At 40.0% G+C, this 17973-nt stretch overlaps 1 protein-coding gene across 1 annotated transcript in view; it reads left to right on the forward strand.

The window, feature by feature from the left end:
- Nucleotides 1-17973, forward strand: part of SPTLC3 (serine palmitoyltransferase long chain base subunit 3) — a 143058-nt gene that overhangs the window by 28285 nt on the left and 96800 nt on the right. Inside the window, exons 3-4 of the mRNA XM_069547112.1 lie at nucleotides 11859-12013; nucleotides 12750-12898. Coding sequence (XP_069403213.1) covers nucleotides 11859-12013; nucleotides 12750-12898 — 304 coding nt within the window. The remainder of the gene's footprint in view (nucleotides 1-11858; nucleotides 12014-12749; nucleotides 12899-17973) is intronic.

Genomic DNA, 17973 nt, shown 5'->3' on the forward strand with positions numbered 1-17973 from the left:
ATGGGGGAGCCTGGTGGGCTGCCGTCTATGGGGTCACACAGAGTCGGACACGACTGAAGCAACTTAGCAGCAGCAGCAGCAGCAGAGATCTCTAGCTATAGTACTTTCTCAGTGATGTCATGGCCCAACTTTGCTAAATCCAGAGTAGGATGTCAGAAAATATAATCAAAGGAATATCAAGCATTGTCAGGGATTTTAAAAACTTCAAGTACAGCTGCATGTCTCAATCCCTGTGGCCCCTGCTGGTAAAAGACTTATCAGTTGCGATACCATGTTTCCGTTAGACCCAGGCAGTCCCAGAGCCCTACAAGTAAAGCCCAGATATTTCTGGTTCATCCCCAGAGATTTTTACTCCCACATATAACAAAAATGGTTCAGCAAGTTGTAACTAGAAAATTTGGACATAAATCGCCAAATAAATGTTGCATGAATTAAACCTCGCTCTTTCTTATCCACACTTGGCATTCTGAAACAACAGCAAGATTGGCGCAGTATGACTTTCTTCTGAGTGTTTTGAAGGATGGGGTTCATGAAGGTCACTGGGTGTGAGGCATGGTTTTGTCCAAAGCAAACAGACGGCCCAGTGCTGGGCTTCCTGTTTGGATCTGGGTGGGTCCAAAATGAGAGAGTTTCCCTGGGAACCCAACATATTAGCCAGCAGCTTGTGGGTGGGAATGCTTCAGCCCCTTCATTCTCTTCTCAGTTAACAACCAACATGATCTTTTTAAACCTAAGTCAGTTCACATGTCAAGGTGCTACAGAACCGCCCTCTCGATGAGCCCTGTCCCTGTTCCGCAAGGACCTTCTTCCTCTTCCTCAAACACAGCTTCTCACACCTAACGCAAGGATTTCTCACCCGCCTTTCCCTCTGCTCAGAATGACCCTTCTTCCCTCAGATACCAGTACAGCTCACCCCCTCACTTTCTTCATTAAATCCATCCGGACATCACCAGCTTTAAAGCCAGGAGGAGTCACCAGCAGAGTTATCCCCAAACTCCCCAACCAGGCTTGGTTCCAAATACCTTCTGGCTGCTTCTCAAAAACAAATGCACCCTCACAAGAAAGGCATATTTTCCATGATTGCATCTAGCTTTGGGGAAAAACTCCAAAATCAAAGTTTGAGAAATAGTTTGTAAAATATGGCCATTAGTAAAATCAGATTATAACTACCCATGGTGAGTTTTCAGGTCAACATTTATTTTGTTATTGTTGTTTAGTTGTCTTGTTGTTGTTTAGTCTCTAGGTCCTGTCTGACTCTTTTACAACACCCCCCCCCCACCCCACCCATGGACTGTAACCTGTCAGGCTCACCTGTCCACAGGATTTCCCAAGCAAGGATACTAGAGTGGGTCGCCGTTTCCTTCTCCAGGGCATCTTCCCAAACCAGGGGTCAAACCTGCATCTCCTGCATTGGCAGACGGATTCTTTACCACTGAGCCACCTGGGAAGCCCCAACGTTTATTTGGATATATATAAATACCCAAATATCCAAATACCCACAGGCATGAAATTTCTGATGTGTCATTAAAATGTTAGTCAAATCATTTTGTTTTAGTTCTTGTACAGTATAGACCTTACTGCCTCCCTTGGCAAGAAGGAATCTGCAATAGTAGGTTTTTAACAAGAATAGTAGCAAGGTTGATGGATCTTGATGAAGTAGAGCTTTGCTAGCGCCTATCAACTAGTACTAAGCCAATGTGTGGAATGAGTGGGTTATGACTAGCCTCTTCCTGTGTCTTTTTCCCTTTCCTTTTTATTACGGGAATAGCTGCAAAAGCTATGGTCATCCTTCCTTTCTGTTTCATGCATTTAGTTACATATGTGCTCATTTGCATCACCCTCTCCCTTCCTTAAGGTATGTTCATAACATACATTTGTTGTGTGACTGTCTTTTTTATTTTTGCAAGAAGTTATACACTGAAGATCTTTACCTGTCAGAAGAGGATTACCTTCATTGTTTTTAATAGCTACATGATGGTATTGTATAGTAGGATTATATGATTATTTATTTTTATTCTCTTTTTTATTATTGAAAATAATGCTTCAATGAGCATCCTATGCATTTATTCAAGGATAATGCATAGAAATGACTTTCTGGGCCCAAGAAATAAACATTTTAACTTCCAAAATATTGGCAAATTGCCTTTAAAAAATATTGCATAGCATGTCTCTAGTAGTACGCGAGAGTGCTTGCTTTCTTGTCAGCACTTGATACATTGATATTTTAAAAATATTTCTCATTTTTGCCAATTTGAAAAGGGAGGTTTTTTCATGTGCTTGTGTTTCTCTGCATTTCCTTGTTTATAATGAGACTGAGCTTTTCATATGATTATTTCTCATGTATGCTTACTCTTCTTGAATTTCCTGTTGATATCATTTGCTCATAATTTTATTAAATTATTTTTATTGATTGAGAGAAGTTCTTTCTATATATCCTTCATCAATAATTTGCCTCTTAAATCTGTTTTAGTTTTTTTTTTCAATTCTGTTTCTAGGCTTTTAACTTTAACTTTTTTTAACTTTTTCTGTGGCTGTCATCTCTGGGGTCGCACAGAGTCGGACACGACTGAAGCTACTTAGCAGCAGCAGCAGTGGCTTTTTAGCCACACATATATTTTTAATTTTTAAGCTGCATGTATCAAACACCTCCTTTATGTTTTCTTTGTTGTTGGTTTTGCTATTTTTTGCTGTTCTTTCTCTTTGTGAAGGGGGAGTAGTTTAGGAAGGCTATTTTCATCTTGTAAGAAAGATAAAAAATTTTCCTATAATTTCATTCAGTACTTTTATAATTTGGAGAATTCATTTAATCTACAAACTCATCTAGGATTTAATTCCATGTGCTCTGTGAAGTAGAAGGACTATTTTTTTATTGAAGTACAATTGTTTTACAGAGTTGTGCCAATCCCTACCATGTAGCAAAGTGACTCAGCTATATAAATCAGTTCAGTTCAGTTCAGTCGCTCAGTCGTGTCCGACTCTTTGCGACCCCATGAATCACAGCATGCCAGGCCTCCCTGTCCATCACCAACTCCCGGAGTTCACTCAGACTCACATCCATCGAGTCCGTGATGCCATTCAGCCATCTCATCCTCTGTTGTCCCCTTCTCCTCCTGCCCCTAATCCCTCCCAGCATCAGTCTTTTCCAATGAGTCAACTCTTTGCATGAGGTGGCCAAAGTACTGGAGCCTCAGCTTTGGCATCATTCCTTCCAAAGAAATCCCAGGGCTGATCTCCTTCAGAATGGGCTGGTTGGATCTCTTTGAAGTCCAAGGGACTCTCAAGAGTCTTCTCTAACACCACAGTTCAAAAGCATCAATTCTTCGGTGCTCAGTTTTCTTCATAGTCCAACTCTCACATCCATACATGACCACTGAAAAAACCATAGCCTTGACTAGACGGACCTTAGTCGGCAAAGTAATGTCTCTGCTTTTGAATATACTGTCTAGGTTGCTCACAACTTTTCTTCCAAGGAGTAAGCGTCTTTTAATTTCATGGCTGCAGTCACCATCTGCAGTGATTTTGAAGCCCCAAGAAATAAAGTCTGACACTGTTTCCACTGTTTCCCCATCTATTTCCCATGAAGTGATGGGACCAGATGCCATGATCTTCGTTTTCTGAATGTTGAGCTTTAAGCCAACTTTTTCACTCTCCTATATATATATACAATCTTTCTTTAATCTTCTTCTCCATTATGGTTTATCACAGAACATTGATAATAGTTCCCTGTGCTATACATCAGGACCTTGCTGTTTATTCATCCTAAATGTAATAGTTTGTATCTACCAACCCCAATCTCTCTCCCGATAACCACAAGCCTGTTCTCTGTGTCTGTGAGTCTGCTTCTGCTTCACAGATAGGTTTGTTTGTTCCACGCTTTAGATTGCACATATAAGTGATATCATATGGTATTTGTCTTTTTCTTTCTGATTGGCTTCACTTAGTATGATAATCTTTGGCTGCAGCCGTGTTGCTGCAGACAGCATTGCTTTGTTCTTTCTTACGGTTGAGTAATATTTCATTGTGTGTACACGGATCTCATGTTTATTCATTCATCTGTTGATGGACGTTTAGATGGTTTCCATGTTTGGGCTATTGTGACTAGTGACTAGTACATGTATCTTTTTTTTTTTTTACTGTGATTTTTATTTTTTATTTTTTTAATGTGTAAAATTATTGTTTAATTTTATTTTTATTTTTTAATTTAAACTTATTTATTTTAATTGGAGGCTAATTACTTTACAATATTGTATTGGTTTTGCCATACATCAACAAGAACATGTATCTTTTTGAATTGCAGTTTGTCTGGATATATTCCCAGGAGTGCAATTGATGGACAATATGGTAATTCTATTTTTAGTTTTCTGAGGCATCTCCATACTGTTTTCCACAATGGCTGTTCCAATGTATATTCTCACCAATGATGCAGGAGGATTCCCTTTTCTCTGCACCCTCTTCAGGATTGGTTACGTGTAGATCTTTTAATGATGGCTATTCTGACTGATGTGAGGTGGTACCTCATTGTAGTTTTGATATTGAGCATCTTTTCACGTGCCTGTGGGCCATCTGTATTTCTCCTTTGGAGAAATGTTCACTAAGGTCTTCTGCCTGTTTTTCAATTTGGTTGTTTGTTTTGTTGTTGTTATTTAGTTGTGTGAGCTGTTTCTATCCTTTGGAGATTAAGCCCTTGTCTGTCACATCATTTGCGAATATTTTCTCCCATGTCATAGGTTGCCTTTTCATTTAGCTATTGTTTTTTAATGGTTTCCTGTGCTGTGAAAAGCCTGTAAATTTAATTACATATCATTTGTTTATTTTTTTACTGCGATCGCCTTGGGAGACTGACCTAAGAAAACACTGGTATGATTTATGCCAAAGAACATTTTGCCTAGGCTCGCTTCTAGGAATTTCATGGTGTCATGTCTTTGTTTAAGCCCTTTTGAGTACAGTGTAAGGTCTGCGCTAACATCACTGCTTTACATGCAGCTCTCCACCTTTCCCGGCACCATTTGCTGAGAGACGTTTTCCCATGTTATATTCTGCCTTCTTTGTTGAAGGCTAATTGACTGTAGATGGGTGAGTTTATTTTCCGGCTCTCAATACCACCCTGTTTTGATTACTACGGTTCGTTGTATCTGAAGCCTAGAAGAGTTATGAGGGGGACTACTTTTTCATGGGATTTTTAAATTGTCTCAGTATCAGTAATTGAATAGTTCAATTACTTTTTACCCATTGATATGAAATTCAGCCAATATGTTGATTTTTTTAGGTAAATTTACAAGTTTTCAAGTAGTTTGTGAAAATTTTCTCAATATATACCTTAGAATTAGCTTTTTAGGTATTGAATTTTTAAGAAGGAACTCTTGCTGCTTCAACTGGTAATGTATTAAATCTATGTTTTGACTTTGGAAAATTTGACATCTTAATAAATAATAGAATATTATTCTATTTAGTCTTCTCATTCAGAATGGTGGTATGTCTCTCCTTTTATCTAGATATTTATGTCCTCTAATAAAATTTTATTTTTTTAATTTATTTTTTATTTAATTTTTTTAGCTTTTTTTATTCTAAGGTCACCATTTTTTCTTATTATTGTTATTTGAGTACAATTTTTTGGTGATGGTACTATTTAAATAGTATGTTTCCCCCTATTTTCGATTCTAATTAGTTATTGATGGCATATGAGAAAGCTATTGCTATTTTTATATTTTAAGTTAAAAAACTCTCACCTTAATGAATTCTCTTTTTAGTTGTCACAGCTTCTCAGATAGTTGTGTTGGAATTTCATGAGTGTCGTAAAAAACTATATATTGTCTTTTGATCTATTATAACAAACTTGTTAATTATGCTATTTTTTGTTTGTTTTTATTTTTTTAATTTACTTATTTTAATTGGAGGCTAATTACTTTACAATATTATAGTGGTTTTTGCCATACACTGATATGAATCAGCCATGGGAGTACATGTGCTCCCCATCCTGACCCTCCCCCACCTCCCTCCCCATCCCATCCCTCTGGGTTGTCCCAGTGCACTGGCTTTGAGAGCCCTGTTTCGTGCATCAAACCTGGACTGGCGATCTGTTTCACATATGATAATATGCATGTTTCAGTGCTATTCTCTCAAATCATCCCACTCTCGCCTTCTTCCACAGAGTGCAAAAGTCTGTTCTTTACATCTGTGTCTCTTTTGCTGTCTCGCATACAGGGTCATCATTACCATCTTTCTAAATTCCATATGTATGTGTCAGTATACTGTATTGGTGTTTTTCTTTCTGGCTTACTTCACTCTGTATAATCGGCTCCAGTTTCATCCACCTCATTAGAACTGATTCAACTGCATTCTTTTTAATAGCTGAGTAATATTCCATTGTGTATGTGTACCCCAACTTTCTTATCCTTTCGTCTGCCAACAGACATCTAGGTTGCTTCCATGTCCTGGCTACTGTAAACAGTGCTGTGATGAACACTGGGGTACACGTCTCTTTCAATTCTGGTTTCCCCGGTGTGTATGCCCAGCAGTGGGATTGCTGGGTCGTATGGCAGTTCTATTTCCAGTTTTTTAAGGAATCTCCAACTGTTCTCCATAGAGGCTGTAGTAGTTTGCATTCCCACCAACAGTGTAAGAGGGTTCCCTTTTCTCCACACCTTCTCCAGCATGTACTGTTTATAGACTTTTTATAGTTTATGTTTATATTTATATTAATATAGTATAATTTTATTATTAAGTAAATTAAATAATATATATATTTATAGTCTATTGTTTATAGACTTTTTAGGAAAACTTTTTGCCCTCACCACAATCGATATTTGTGGGGTCTTAGTTTCCCTAACAGGGAGTGAACTTGGGCCATCAGGAATAAAAGTATGGAGTCCTAACCGCTGGAGCACCAGATTTTCTTTTTTAAATATCTGCCTTTTTGTCATCTCACAGGGCTTTTAGATGTGTGGTAGAACACATCCAAGCACTGGATGTACCATCTTTTTTCAACCTCTCTCTAATTTCTTAATAAGAAAAATCAGATTTCACCATTCTTACTTTGTGTTTCTCATACTTCAGTGAATTGTCTGTAATAAACTTACCCTTCCCAACAAAGAGGAAAAGATAAACATGTTTTAATTTTTTTTCTGAGTTCAACCCTGTTAAGAGAAACAACTGTTTCTCAAAAGGAAGTAATACAATAACATGAAATGTTAGGTGAAAAAAAGAAGTGTTACTGCCGGGACAAGTAAAAACTGTGTTTGATAATGACTTTTCCCTCTCTCTACAAATCCATAGTTCTATTTACTACTGAATGAGAAGGTAGTTAAACCCAAAATGAAGAAACATACTTCCAAATTTGGTAGTATTTTTTGCAACAAACCATGGATATGTTCAGTGTGGTTTGTTGAAAAGAGCATTCATTGGTACAAATCTCAATCTGTCCACTCAGATTTTCTGGTTTTCTGTTGAATTGTCTGTGAAAATAGGACAGATAAACCTGTAACACTTGAAAAATGATAAAGTACTCTACAAGATTAATGGTGGAAAAAGAAAGAATGTCATATTGCAGAAGAAACAAGGTCATGTTGTGGCTATATTATTATTAGGGTTTCTCCACCCTCCTATAAGGCTTCCCTGGTGACTCAGCGATACAGAATCTGACTGACAATGCAGGAAATGTGGGTTCTCTCCCTGGGTCAGCAAGATCCCCTGGAAAAGGAAATGGCAACCCACTTCACTTTCTTCACCAGGAAATCCCATGGACAGAGGACCTGGTGGGCTACAGTCATTGGGATCACAAAGAGTCGGTCGCCAAGTTAGCAATTAAACAGCAACGATGACCCTCCTATACCCTACTCCAGAAAATGACTGTGTCCTTGTGGCCAGGGGTTCACTCTCACATCCACCTTTTGTGTCAGGAAGAAAAATATAGTAAGTAGACCACGTGACTCAGAGGATGAGATGGCTGGATGGCATCACTGACTCGATGGACATGAGTTTGAGTGAACTCCGGGAGTTGGTGATGGACAGGGAGGCCTGGCGTGCTGTGATTCATGGTCTCACAAAGAGTTGGACATGACTGAGCGACTGAACTGAACTGAACTGAGACCATGTGATAAGCTAAATATGCAGATAGATAAAGATACATCCTATTGCAGTACTTCGGCTTTCGCAACAGCTAGTCCAGACTCATATTTTTATATAGTGACAATGCTGTGGGAGGCTTACCTGAGACTAGAGGACAATGACCTTTAGAAGGCACTCACTGCTCCTGAAGAAACCTCATAGTGCTCAAAGGAGTCAGGTGGGGCGAAAAAACACCCACACAGAGGCAGGAACCTTCATGGGTGCAGAAGAATAGGAGCTCTGTAACCAGAAGGCAGAACTTCTTCACTGGACCAACCAGATCTAGGTTTTTTTTTTTTATTTTATACCAAACATTGATTAACAATGTTGTGCTAGTTTTGGACGTACACAAAAGTAATTCAGTTATACATTTATCTAATGTTTTTCAAATTCTTTCCCCATTTAGGTTTTTACAGAGTATCGAGCAGAGTTCCCTGTGCTATACAGTAGATCCCTGTTGGGGATCTATTTGTAATCTAGCAGTGTATACCTGTCAATCCCAAACTCCCTAACGATCCCTCCCCTACCCCCTTCCTCCACCCCCAGCAACCATAAGTTTGTTCTCTATGTCTGTGAGTCCATGTCTGTTTTGAAAATATGTTCATTTGTATCCTTTTTTAAAGACTGAACATACAAACAATATCATATGTTATCTGTCTTTCTCTGTCTAACTTACTTCACTCAGTATGATAATCTCCAGGTCCATCTTTGTGGTGGCAAATGGCATTATTCTTCCATTCCAAGGTTTCCAACCTCATTTTTCCCTCTCAGGAACAGGTAGATGACCAAGCTGATGATTCAGATTTAAGTTAGCATTTATACCACCCACAAAAAAATAGCTCTATGTGGTTAAAAATTGCCCTACCTCTTCAACAGAGAAGTTTCAAGTGCCTAATTTATAGAAATTTCTATTGAGTGTGGAGATTATTCCATAGCAGAAAGTCCTCTCTGACCCCACAAAGTTGGTTAGAACCCCCATGTCTTGCTTTCAGAGCTTTTATCTCAATAAAGAGCTAGCTGACCATTTCTCCACAGGTTATTCTGGATCTCTGAGCCAGGAGCCAGAAGCTTGGGCAGGGTGGAGCATGTTCACACCTCCCCTCAGGCCGCCTGGTGACACACCTTCATGAGACCTCAGTGACAGAAGCTGCAGACTTTTTTCTTAGGTCAGCGTCAAGTTCCATACGATGCACGCTCCCTCCTCCATGGCATGGAGGATTGTTGGCCTTCGTATTCCATATTATAGGTCACTTTTTGAAATTTGTATTTTATATTGGAGTGTAATTGACTAACATTGTGTTAGGTTCAGATGTACAGCAAAGTGGTTAAGCTATATATACACATCTGTTCTTTTTCAAATTCCTTTCCCATTTAGGTTATCAGAGAATATAGAGCAGAGTTCCCTGTGCTGTACAGTAAGTTCTTATTGGTGATCTCTCTTAAACGTAGCAGTGTGTACATGTCCAAAGTGACTGCTGGTAGACCAGATGGAGCGGAAGTTGACCAGAGTTCAAATTACTCATCTAATTGGGCCTAGTTTTCCTCCCAGGTCAAATGGGTATTTGAACTCCATGATTTCCATTGTTCTTTCTGCCCTGGTATCTTGAGCATCTTGTGGTTCCATGTTTGAAATCAATTTTATTTTAATTTTGTAGGCATACTATTTTGGTTCTTTTCTTTCTAAAATCAACTGTTTTCTTAAGCCAAAGTTTAACTTCTCCTCTAAACTAACTGCTAACTCTCTTTTGTGTCAGATTTCTCATGAAACCTAGAACTATAATTCCATTCAGAGTCCAGACATATTACTGACAGACCTACTTCTGTCTTTCCTTTCTTTTTGTAGGGCAGGTTTAGATGACTTCATTTCAGATAAGAAATTAAAAATCAGAACTAGAAGGACACAAGCCATGTTTGGGAATATAGAGTAACTTACAGATCAGTTAAAAAAAAAAAGGTCTGAGAAAAATGTATGAAATCAAAACAGAAATAGTTTGAAAAAGATTTTCCTAGGATTACATAATCAATTTTTCTCTCAAATATATGTCCATTTCCATGTAAAATGTAAAAGTGTACAATTATCATAATCTATAGATTTAAATAATAGTAAAATCGGAGTTGGTGATGGACAAGGAGGCCTGGCGTGCTGCAATTCATGGCGTCACAAAGAGTCGGACACGACTGAGAGACTGAACTGAACTGAACTGAAAATCTATCTAAGGGCATTTCACTATTTGAGAGAAAATATATTTGATATAAGAATTTCAACTTACAAATGTAATCAGTAGAGTTGCCCAACTGTCCTTCAAATTCACATGCAGTAGTCCTCAGGACTTTTTCTTATAGACAATCACAGTTTTCTCCAGATATGATGCCACTGTCACTAAAAACCAAAAAGTGAAATAACAGAAAAACACTGTTATGGATGCAGCCAGCAGCCATCAAAAGATGCAGATTCTATCTTTTTCCATCTGATTGGACCATCTCAGATGAGAGGGCCAGATTAGTAGCATAAGAAGTCCTTCCGCAAAGCCTTTCCCCATCATCTTCCTTGTGCCTTTAGGATATACGCTCCATTTCATAGGAGGAAGAAAGAATTCAAAGAAAATGAGAGGGGGAGTAGGGAAGCTCACTACTCCCAATCTTCCGTGGCTCCTTACTTCCCCCAGGGTAATGTCTGAGTTTCTCATGAGCACATGTGAGCCTCCCATGTTCTGCAGCCAGCAGATATGGCAGCCTCACCCACACTACAGAGAATGATAGGGAACTCAGGTGACAGAGTCAGACCATCAGAATCTTGGCTTTGACTCCAAGGGAAGTGCGAGCCATTATAAGCTCGGAACATAGAATGGCAGGATCCATCACGTTTTATTCTTTCTCATTCTTCTCAAATATACCCTACATTTCCAGCAAAGAGACCGATTTACCCTGAGTGCCCTCTCTAAGCATACCTAGCCATCATAGTCTCATCGCACCGTCAGTGACCATCTCCAAAGCCTCTCCTGCATAAAGCCATCTTGATTTCTCTGGCAAAACATGATTCTGCCTCTGGATAAAATCTTACAAATACCGAAACTACTTGACTTTACCCAAGGTTTGCATTTTCTACCTTGTTCTAGCTTAGGAGTTAGATGACAAAGTCAAATATGTCTTGCTCTGAGCCTCACCTGGATTACAGGTCCCTCAGGCATGGATGACATTTGATACAGCAAAACAGTGCTGTTGCTTCAACACTGAGAGAAGCCAAATGCCTCCAGAAGCTCTCCAACTCAGTGTCTATGCCCTTGGTCACCTACCAGCAGTTATGCCAATAGATCCAACAATTCAAGTTCATCCACGTTTCTAAACACATTATGAGTGGGGCTATTTGTGGTCAAAAGAGTTAAGACCAAATAATCATCCAACTAGTTCCTTTCCAACTAAACTGCTTTAGACATAAACACCTCTTGCTAAATTTTCGATGAAATTCACTGGGATTCATTGTCTCCAGCATTCTTTTGGAGACTTGTATTGCACTATCATTTTTGATACCTTTATTTGCCACAGGGTTTCCTTCTCCCACTAAAATGGAAGCTCCTTGGAGGTGAAGGACTCACAGAATTATTTGTGGACCCGGCCCATCCCCTTACCCAAGACCCTTGCTCAAAATATTTGCAGATGGAATATTTTCATGGCTCCTCCACATCTTTCAGTTTTTATTTGTAACTGAACTATAAAAAGGGAGAGACCAAAGTAAACTTCTGCCTCTCTTATAATAGGATTTTGTGCCACTGTATCAAAACTTTGAGAATTTTTATACGCGGAACCTTTATATGAGAATCAGAGACAACTGGAACCGGCCCATCTGCAGTGCCCCGGGAGCTGTGTTCGACGTGATGGAAAGGGTGACAGATGACTACAACTGGACATTTAGGTGAGGCAGCCGCCTAGAAGGGCTTGAAAGAAAATGCTTTCAAGGAAATTCTAGCATGGGTGTCAGATTACAGATCTGAAAGAAAAACAGAGCAATGAAACAGCTGGTCTTCCATTATTCAGCCCTTTGCAAGCCCTCATGATGCCAGTGGAGGAAGTCACAGTAATTAAGTTGCCAAGGGCAGCTTATTTGTATTGCAATTAAGAGAAATCTGTGGCAGAAGGTGCAGGATACACAGAACCAGCCAGGAAGAGCCCTTTTCAGCTTTATTGATAAATTGTACCCTTCTAGTTCCAGCTGAAGGAGCCCGTGATGAACATGGCTGTTTCTCTTTAGACAGTCCTTGCTGCAATTTAAACCAGGGTGTCATGAAAGCAAGCACCCAGGAAAAGTCAGAGCTGAGTAATGCTCTATAGCCTGACTACCTTTTCCCAGTGCTCTGCCCAGATTCATGACGGAGTTACTCTCCTCCAAGGGCAAATCATTTTGTGGTGACAACAAGGCCGATCAAAAGGAAAATAGAAAAGATGTGATTTAGGCCAAGCCTAAGATCTCTTTCTAGTTGTATTTTATGGGACCCTAGTGTTCTTGCCTGGAGAATCCCAGGGACAGCGGAGCCTGGTGGGCTGCCGTCTATGGGGTCGCACAGAGTCGGACACGACTGAAGCAACTTAGCAGCAGCAGGATGCTATTGAATGAAAAAGTCCTTTGTGTTCACCTGACCTTCTCTCTGCAGGTTTACTGGAAGAATCATCAAAGATGTCATCAATATGGGGTCCTATAACTTCCTTGGCCTGGCAGCCAAGTACGATGAATCCATGAGGACAGTAAAGGAGGTTTTAGAGACATATGGCCTAGGCGTGGGCAGCACCAGACAGGAAATGGGTATGTATGTTCACTATTTTGAGACTTTTTTCCCAGTTAGGCCTGATTCCTGTGGCTACTCCTCAAATCTAGATCATATCTAGATTGTGTATCACAAAAAGCTATTTTAAAATACAAAAAGAAAAAGGTATATTATGGTCTCTTTGAAAATTTCAAACATTATGCTCATACTAGGCAGTTTATTAAGATTTTAATTCTCTGGAATAAATAAAAATGATTCTTTCCTAACCATGTGATCTGAAAAAAGCAGCTATCATACCTCTTCTATCTGGTCCTTTTCTGGGTCATTTTCTCCACTTTTCTTAAACAGCTTTGCTGTTTTTCAATCACTCAGTCATGTGCAACTCTTTGTAACCCCATGGACTGCAGCATACCAGGCTTCCCTGTCCTTCACCATCTCCCAGCGTTTGCTCAAACTCATGTCCATTGAGTCAATGATGCCAGCTTTATTAAACAGGTTTACTGAGGTTTCATTATGCCTTGAGATATAATAGGAAATGGCTACCCACTCCAGTACTCTTGCCTGGAAAATGCCACGGACACAGGAGCCTGGTAGGCTACAGTCCATGGGACTGCAAACAGTTGTACACAACTGAGCGTCTTCATTTCTCATTGAGGTATGATTACTATTGAAAGAAAAACATTGTACTTACTACGTATAATTTAACGAGTTTGGACATATGCATATTCCTGTGAAACTATCACCACAATCAAGGCAATAAATATATCCATTACCTGAGAAAGCGTCATAGCACCATCCTTTTTGTGGCAAGAACCCTTAGCGTGAGATTAACTCTTTTTTTTCTATTTTCCCCCTAAATAAAATTTTATTTTTACCTATTGAAAGTTGACTTATAATATTATGTTAGTTTCAGGTGTACACCTAGCAATCTTGTATTTTGAGGGCTACTCTTTTAACAAGTGTTTCTAGAGCACAATACAGGATTGTTCTGGGCACTGCGTGGTAGTGAAGATTTCTAGAACTTATTCATCCTGCATCACAGAAGTGTCATACCCATTAAACAACTTCTCATTTGGATTTAGCTCTTTCTCCTACTTCTCTTGGTGATACCCACCACTTTTGTACTTGATTATTGCCTGTTTCTGCTCCTCCTGTGAAGGGAGGAATGGGTCTTCTTGACTGTTGTGTTGAATGAATGGATGGATGAATGATGAATAAATGAGAAAGGTGGAGCCAACAGGCTTTTTGTTTCTCTTTTAGCTGAAACAATTTTCCCTTAGAAGAGTACAATCTGAGAAGGGAACTTCTGCTCCCCACACTTCTGGGAGAATGAGGGAGCAGCCTGTTCCTGTGGCTTGGCTTCACTGTTCCTGGCCCGGTGGCTTCTCCTATATGATCTCATTTATGCCTCCCCAAAACCTGTGCTATAGAGGCAGTACAAGTGGTGTTATTTGCATCTTCCAGAGGAGGAAACTGAGGACCACATGACTCAGTGATGTGCCCACAGTGGTAGCTGTGGTAACTCCTAGTCTTGCTCAGCTTTTCTACTAAACAGTTTTCCATCTGGGATAATAAACACAGGGCTCACCAGGTCAGCCTCAGGCCTAAGAATCAGATGTAAATCTACCAAAAATGGATTCACCATTCATGAAACATGCCACTCCTAGAGAACCAGTTGGCAGAAGGGCTTTAAAATCCCGTGATTAAAAAGACCAGTGCAATAAATCAATATCATGGTAACCCAAGTCTATGCCTCAACAGTAATGCTGAAGAAGTTGAAGTTGAATGGTTCTATGATGACCTATAAGACCTTCTAGAACTAATACCAAAAAAAAAAAAGATGTCATTTTCATCATAGAGGTGCTGATGCTGCTAAGTCGTTTCAGTTGTGTCCAACTCTGTGTGACCCCATAGACGGCAGCCCACCAGGCTCCCCCATCCCTGGGATTCTCCAGGCAAGAACACTGGAGTGGGTTGCCATGTCCTTCTCCAATGCATGAAAGTGAAAAGTGAAAGTGAAGTCACTCAGTCGTATCTGACTCTTAGCGACCCCATGGACTGCAGCCTACCAGGCTCCTCCATCCATAGGATTTTCCAGGCAAGAGTACTGGAGTGGGGTGCCAATGCAAAAGTAGTACGTCAGGAGATACCTGGATTAACAGGCAGATTTGGTGTTGGACTACAAAGCAAAGCAGGTCAAAGGCTAACAGATATTTGCCAAGAGAACTCACTGGTCATAGAAAACACCCTCTTCCAACAACACAAGAGAAGACTTTATACACAGACATCACCAGATGGTCAATACTGAAATCATATTGGTTATATTATTTGAAGCCAAAGATGGAGAAGCTCTACACAGTCAGCAAAAACAAGACCAGGAGCTGACTGTGGCTTAGATCATAAACTCCTTATTGCCAAATTCAGACTTAAATTGAAGAAAATAGGGAAAACCACCAGACTATTCAAGTATGATCTAAATCAAATTCCTTATGATTATACAGTGGAAGTGGGAAATAGATTTAAGGGACTAGATCTGATAGACAGAGTGCCTGAAGAACTGTGGACAGAGGTTTATGACATCGGACAGGAAACAGGGATCAAGACCATCCCCAAGAAAAAGAAATGCAAAAAGGCAAAATGGTTGTCTGAGGAGGCCTTACAAATAGCTGAGAAAAGAAAAGATGGGAAAAGGCAAAGGAGAAAAGGAAAGATATACCCATTTGAATGCAGAGTTCAAAAGAATAGGATGGATAGATAATAAAGCCTTCCTCGGTGATCAGTGCAAAGAAATAGAGGAAAACAATAAAATGGGAAAGACTAGAGACATTGTCAAGAAAATTAGAGACACTAAGGGAACATTTCATGCAAAGATGGGCTCAATAAAAGACAGAAATGGTATGGACCTAACAGAAGCAGAAGATATTAAGAAGAGGTGGCAAGAATACACAGAACTATACAAAAAAGATCGTCATGACCCAGACAACCACAATGATGTGATCACTCACCTAGAGCCAGACATCCTAGAATGTGAAGTCAAGTGGGCCTTAGGAAGCATCACTATGAACAAAGCTAGTGGAGGTGATGCAGTTCCAGTTGAGCTATTTCAAATCCTAAAAGATGATGCTGTAAAAGTGCTGCACTCAATATGCCAGCAAATTTGGAAAACTCAGCAGTGGCCACAGGACTGGAAAAGGTCTGTTTTCACTCCAATCCCAAAGAAAGGTATTACCAAAGAATGTTCAGACTACTGCACGATTGCACTCATCTTACACGCTAGCAAAGTAATGCTCATAATTCTCCAAGCTAGGCTTCAGCAGTAAGTGAACCGTGAATTTCAAGATGTTCAAGCTGTATTTTAAAAAGGTAGAGGAACCAGAGATCAAATTGCCAATGTCCATTGGATCACCGAAAAAGCAAGAGAGTTCCAGAAAAACATCTACTTCTGTATTATCAACTACACCAAAGTCCTTGGGTGGATCACAATAAACTGTGGAAAATTCTGAAAGAGATGGGAATACCAGACCACCTGACCTGCCTCCTGAGAAATCTGTATGCAGATCAAGAAGCAACAGTTAGAACCGGACATGGAATAACAAACTGGTTCCAAATAGGAAAAGGAGTAAGTCAAGGCTGTATATTGTCAGCATACTTATTTAACTTTTATGCAGAGTACATCATGAGAAATGCTGGGCTGGATGAAGCACAAGCTGGAATCAAGATTTCTGGGAAAAATATCAATAACCTCAGATATACAGATGACACCACCCTTATGGCAGAAAGCAAAGAACTAAAGAGTCTCCTGATGAAAGTGAAAGAGGAGAGTGAAAAATTTGGCTTAAAGCTCAACATTCAGAAAATGACGATCATGGCATCTGGTCCCATCACTTCATGGGAAATAGATGGGTTAACAGTGGAAACAGTGTCAGACTTTATTTTTTTGGGCTCCAAAATCACTGCAGATGGTGACTGCAGCCATGAAATTAAAAGATGCTTGCTCCTTGCAAGAAAAGCCATGACCAACCTAGACAGCAGATTAAAAAACAGAGACATTACTTTGCTAACAAAGGTCTATCTAGTTAAAGCTTTGGTTTTTCCTGTGGTCATGTATGGATGTGAGAATTGAACTATAAAGAAAACTGAGCACCGAAGAACTGATGCTTTTGAACTGTGGTGCTGGAGAAGAATCTTGAGAGTCCCTTGGACTGCAAGGAGATCCAACCAGTCCATCCTGAAGGAAATCAGTCCTGAATATTCATTGGAAGGACTGATGCTGAAGCTGAAACTTCAATACTTTGACCACCTGATGTGAAGAACTGACTCATTGGAAGACTCTGATGCTGGGAAAGATTGAAGGTGAGAGGAGAAGATGATGACAGAGGATGAGATGGTTGGATGGCATCACCAACTCGATGGACATGTGTTTGAGAAAGCTCCGGGAGTTGGTGATGGATAGTGAGGCCTGGCGTGCTGCAGTTTGTGGGATCACAACAAGTCAGACACAACTGAGTGACTGAACTGAACTGTGCAATAAATCACCATTCAAATTGAACACATTTTCATCTACATACTCAGCACTTAACTAGAACTCCAGAGTCTATAAGTGGTTTTCCAGATTTCTTGGGAAAGACATGGTATCTTTTTTTTTTTTTTAATATTTATTTACTTGGTTACATCAGGTCCTGCAGGATGCAGGATCTTCGTCATGTTCCATAGGATCTTTTGTTGTGACATACTGACTCTAGTTGTGGTGAGTGGACTCAGTAGTTGAGGCTCATGGGCTGAGTTGTTCCGTGGTATATGGGATCTTAGTTCCCTGACCAGGGATCAAACCAATAACCCTTGCATTGCAAGAAGGATTTTTAACCATTGGACCACCAGGGAAGTCCCAACACTGCATCTTTATTTTGAGGCATGAGGGCTGGATAAATCAGCAGGGAGAGGAAGAAAAGTTCTCCTCCTTCAGAAGAGCTGAGTCGCCCACAAGCCTGGAAGGACACCCTGTCAAAAGAGACATGGAGTCAGAGACAGTAACAGACACTAGAACCTTAAGGAGACAGCCTGACACAGGATTCCAGTGAAGACAGATCCAGAATAAGGGTCCCTGATTCTGCAG

This window comes from Ovis canadensis, chromosome 13 (assembly GCF_042477335.2).
Source record: "Ovis canadensis isolate MfBH-ARS-UI-01 breed Bighorn chromosome 13, ARS-UI_OviCan_v2, whole genome shotgun sequence".
Lineage (NCBI taxonomy): Eukaryota > Metazoa > Chordata > Mammalia > Artiodactyla > Bovidae > Ovis > Ovis canadensis.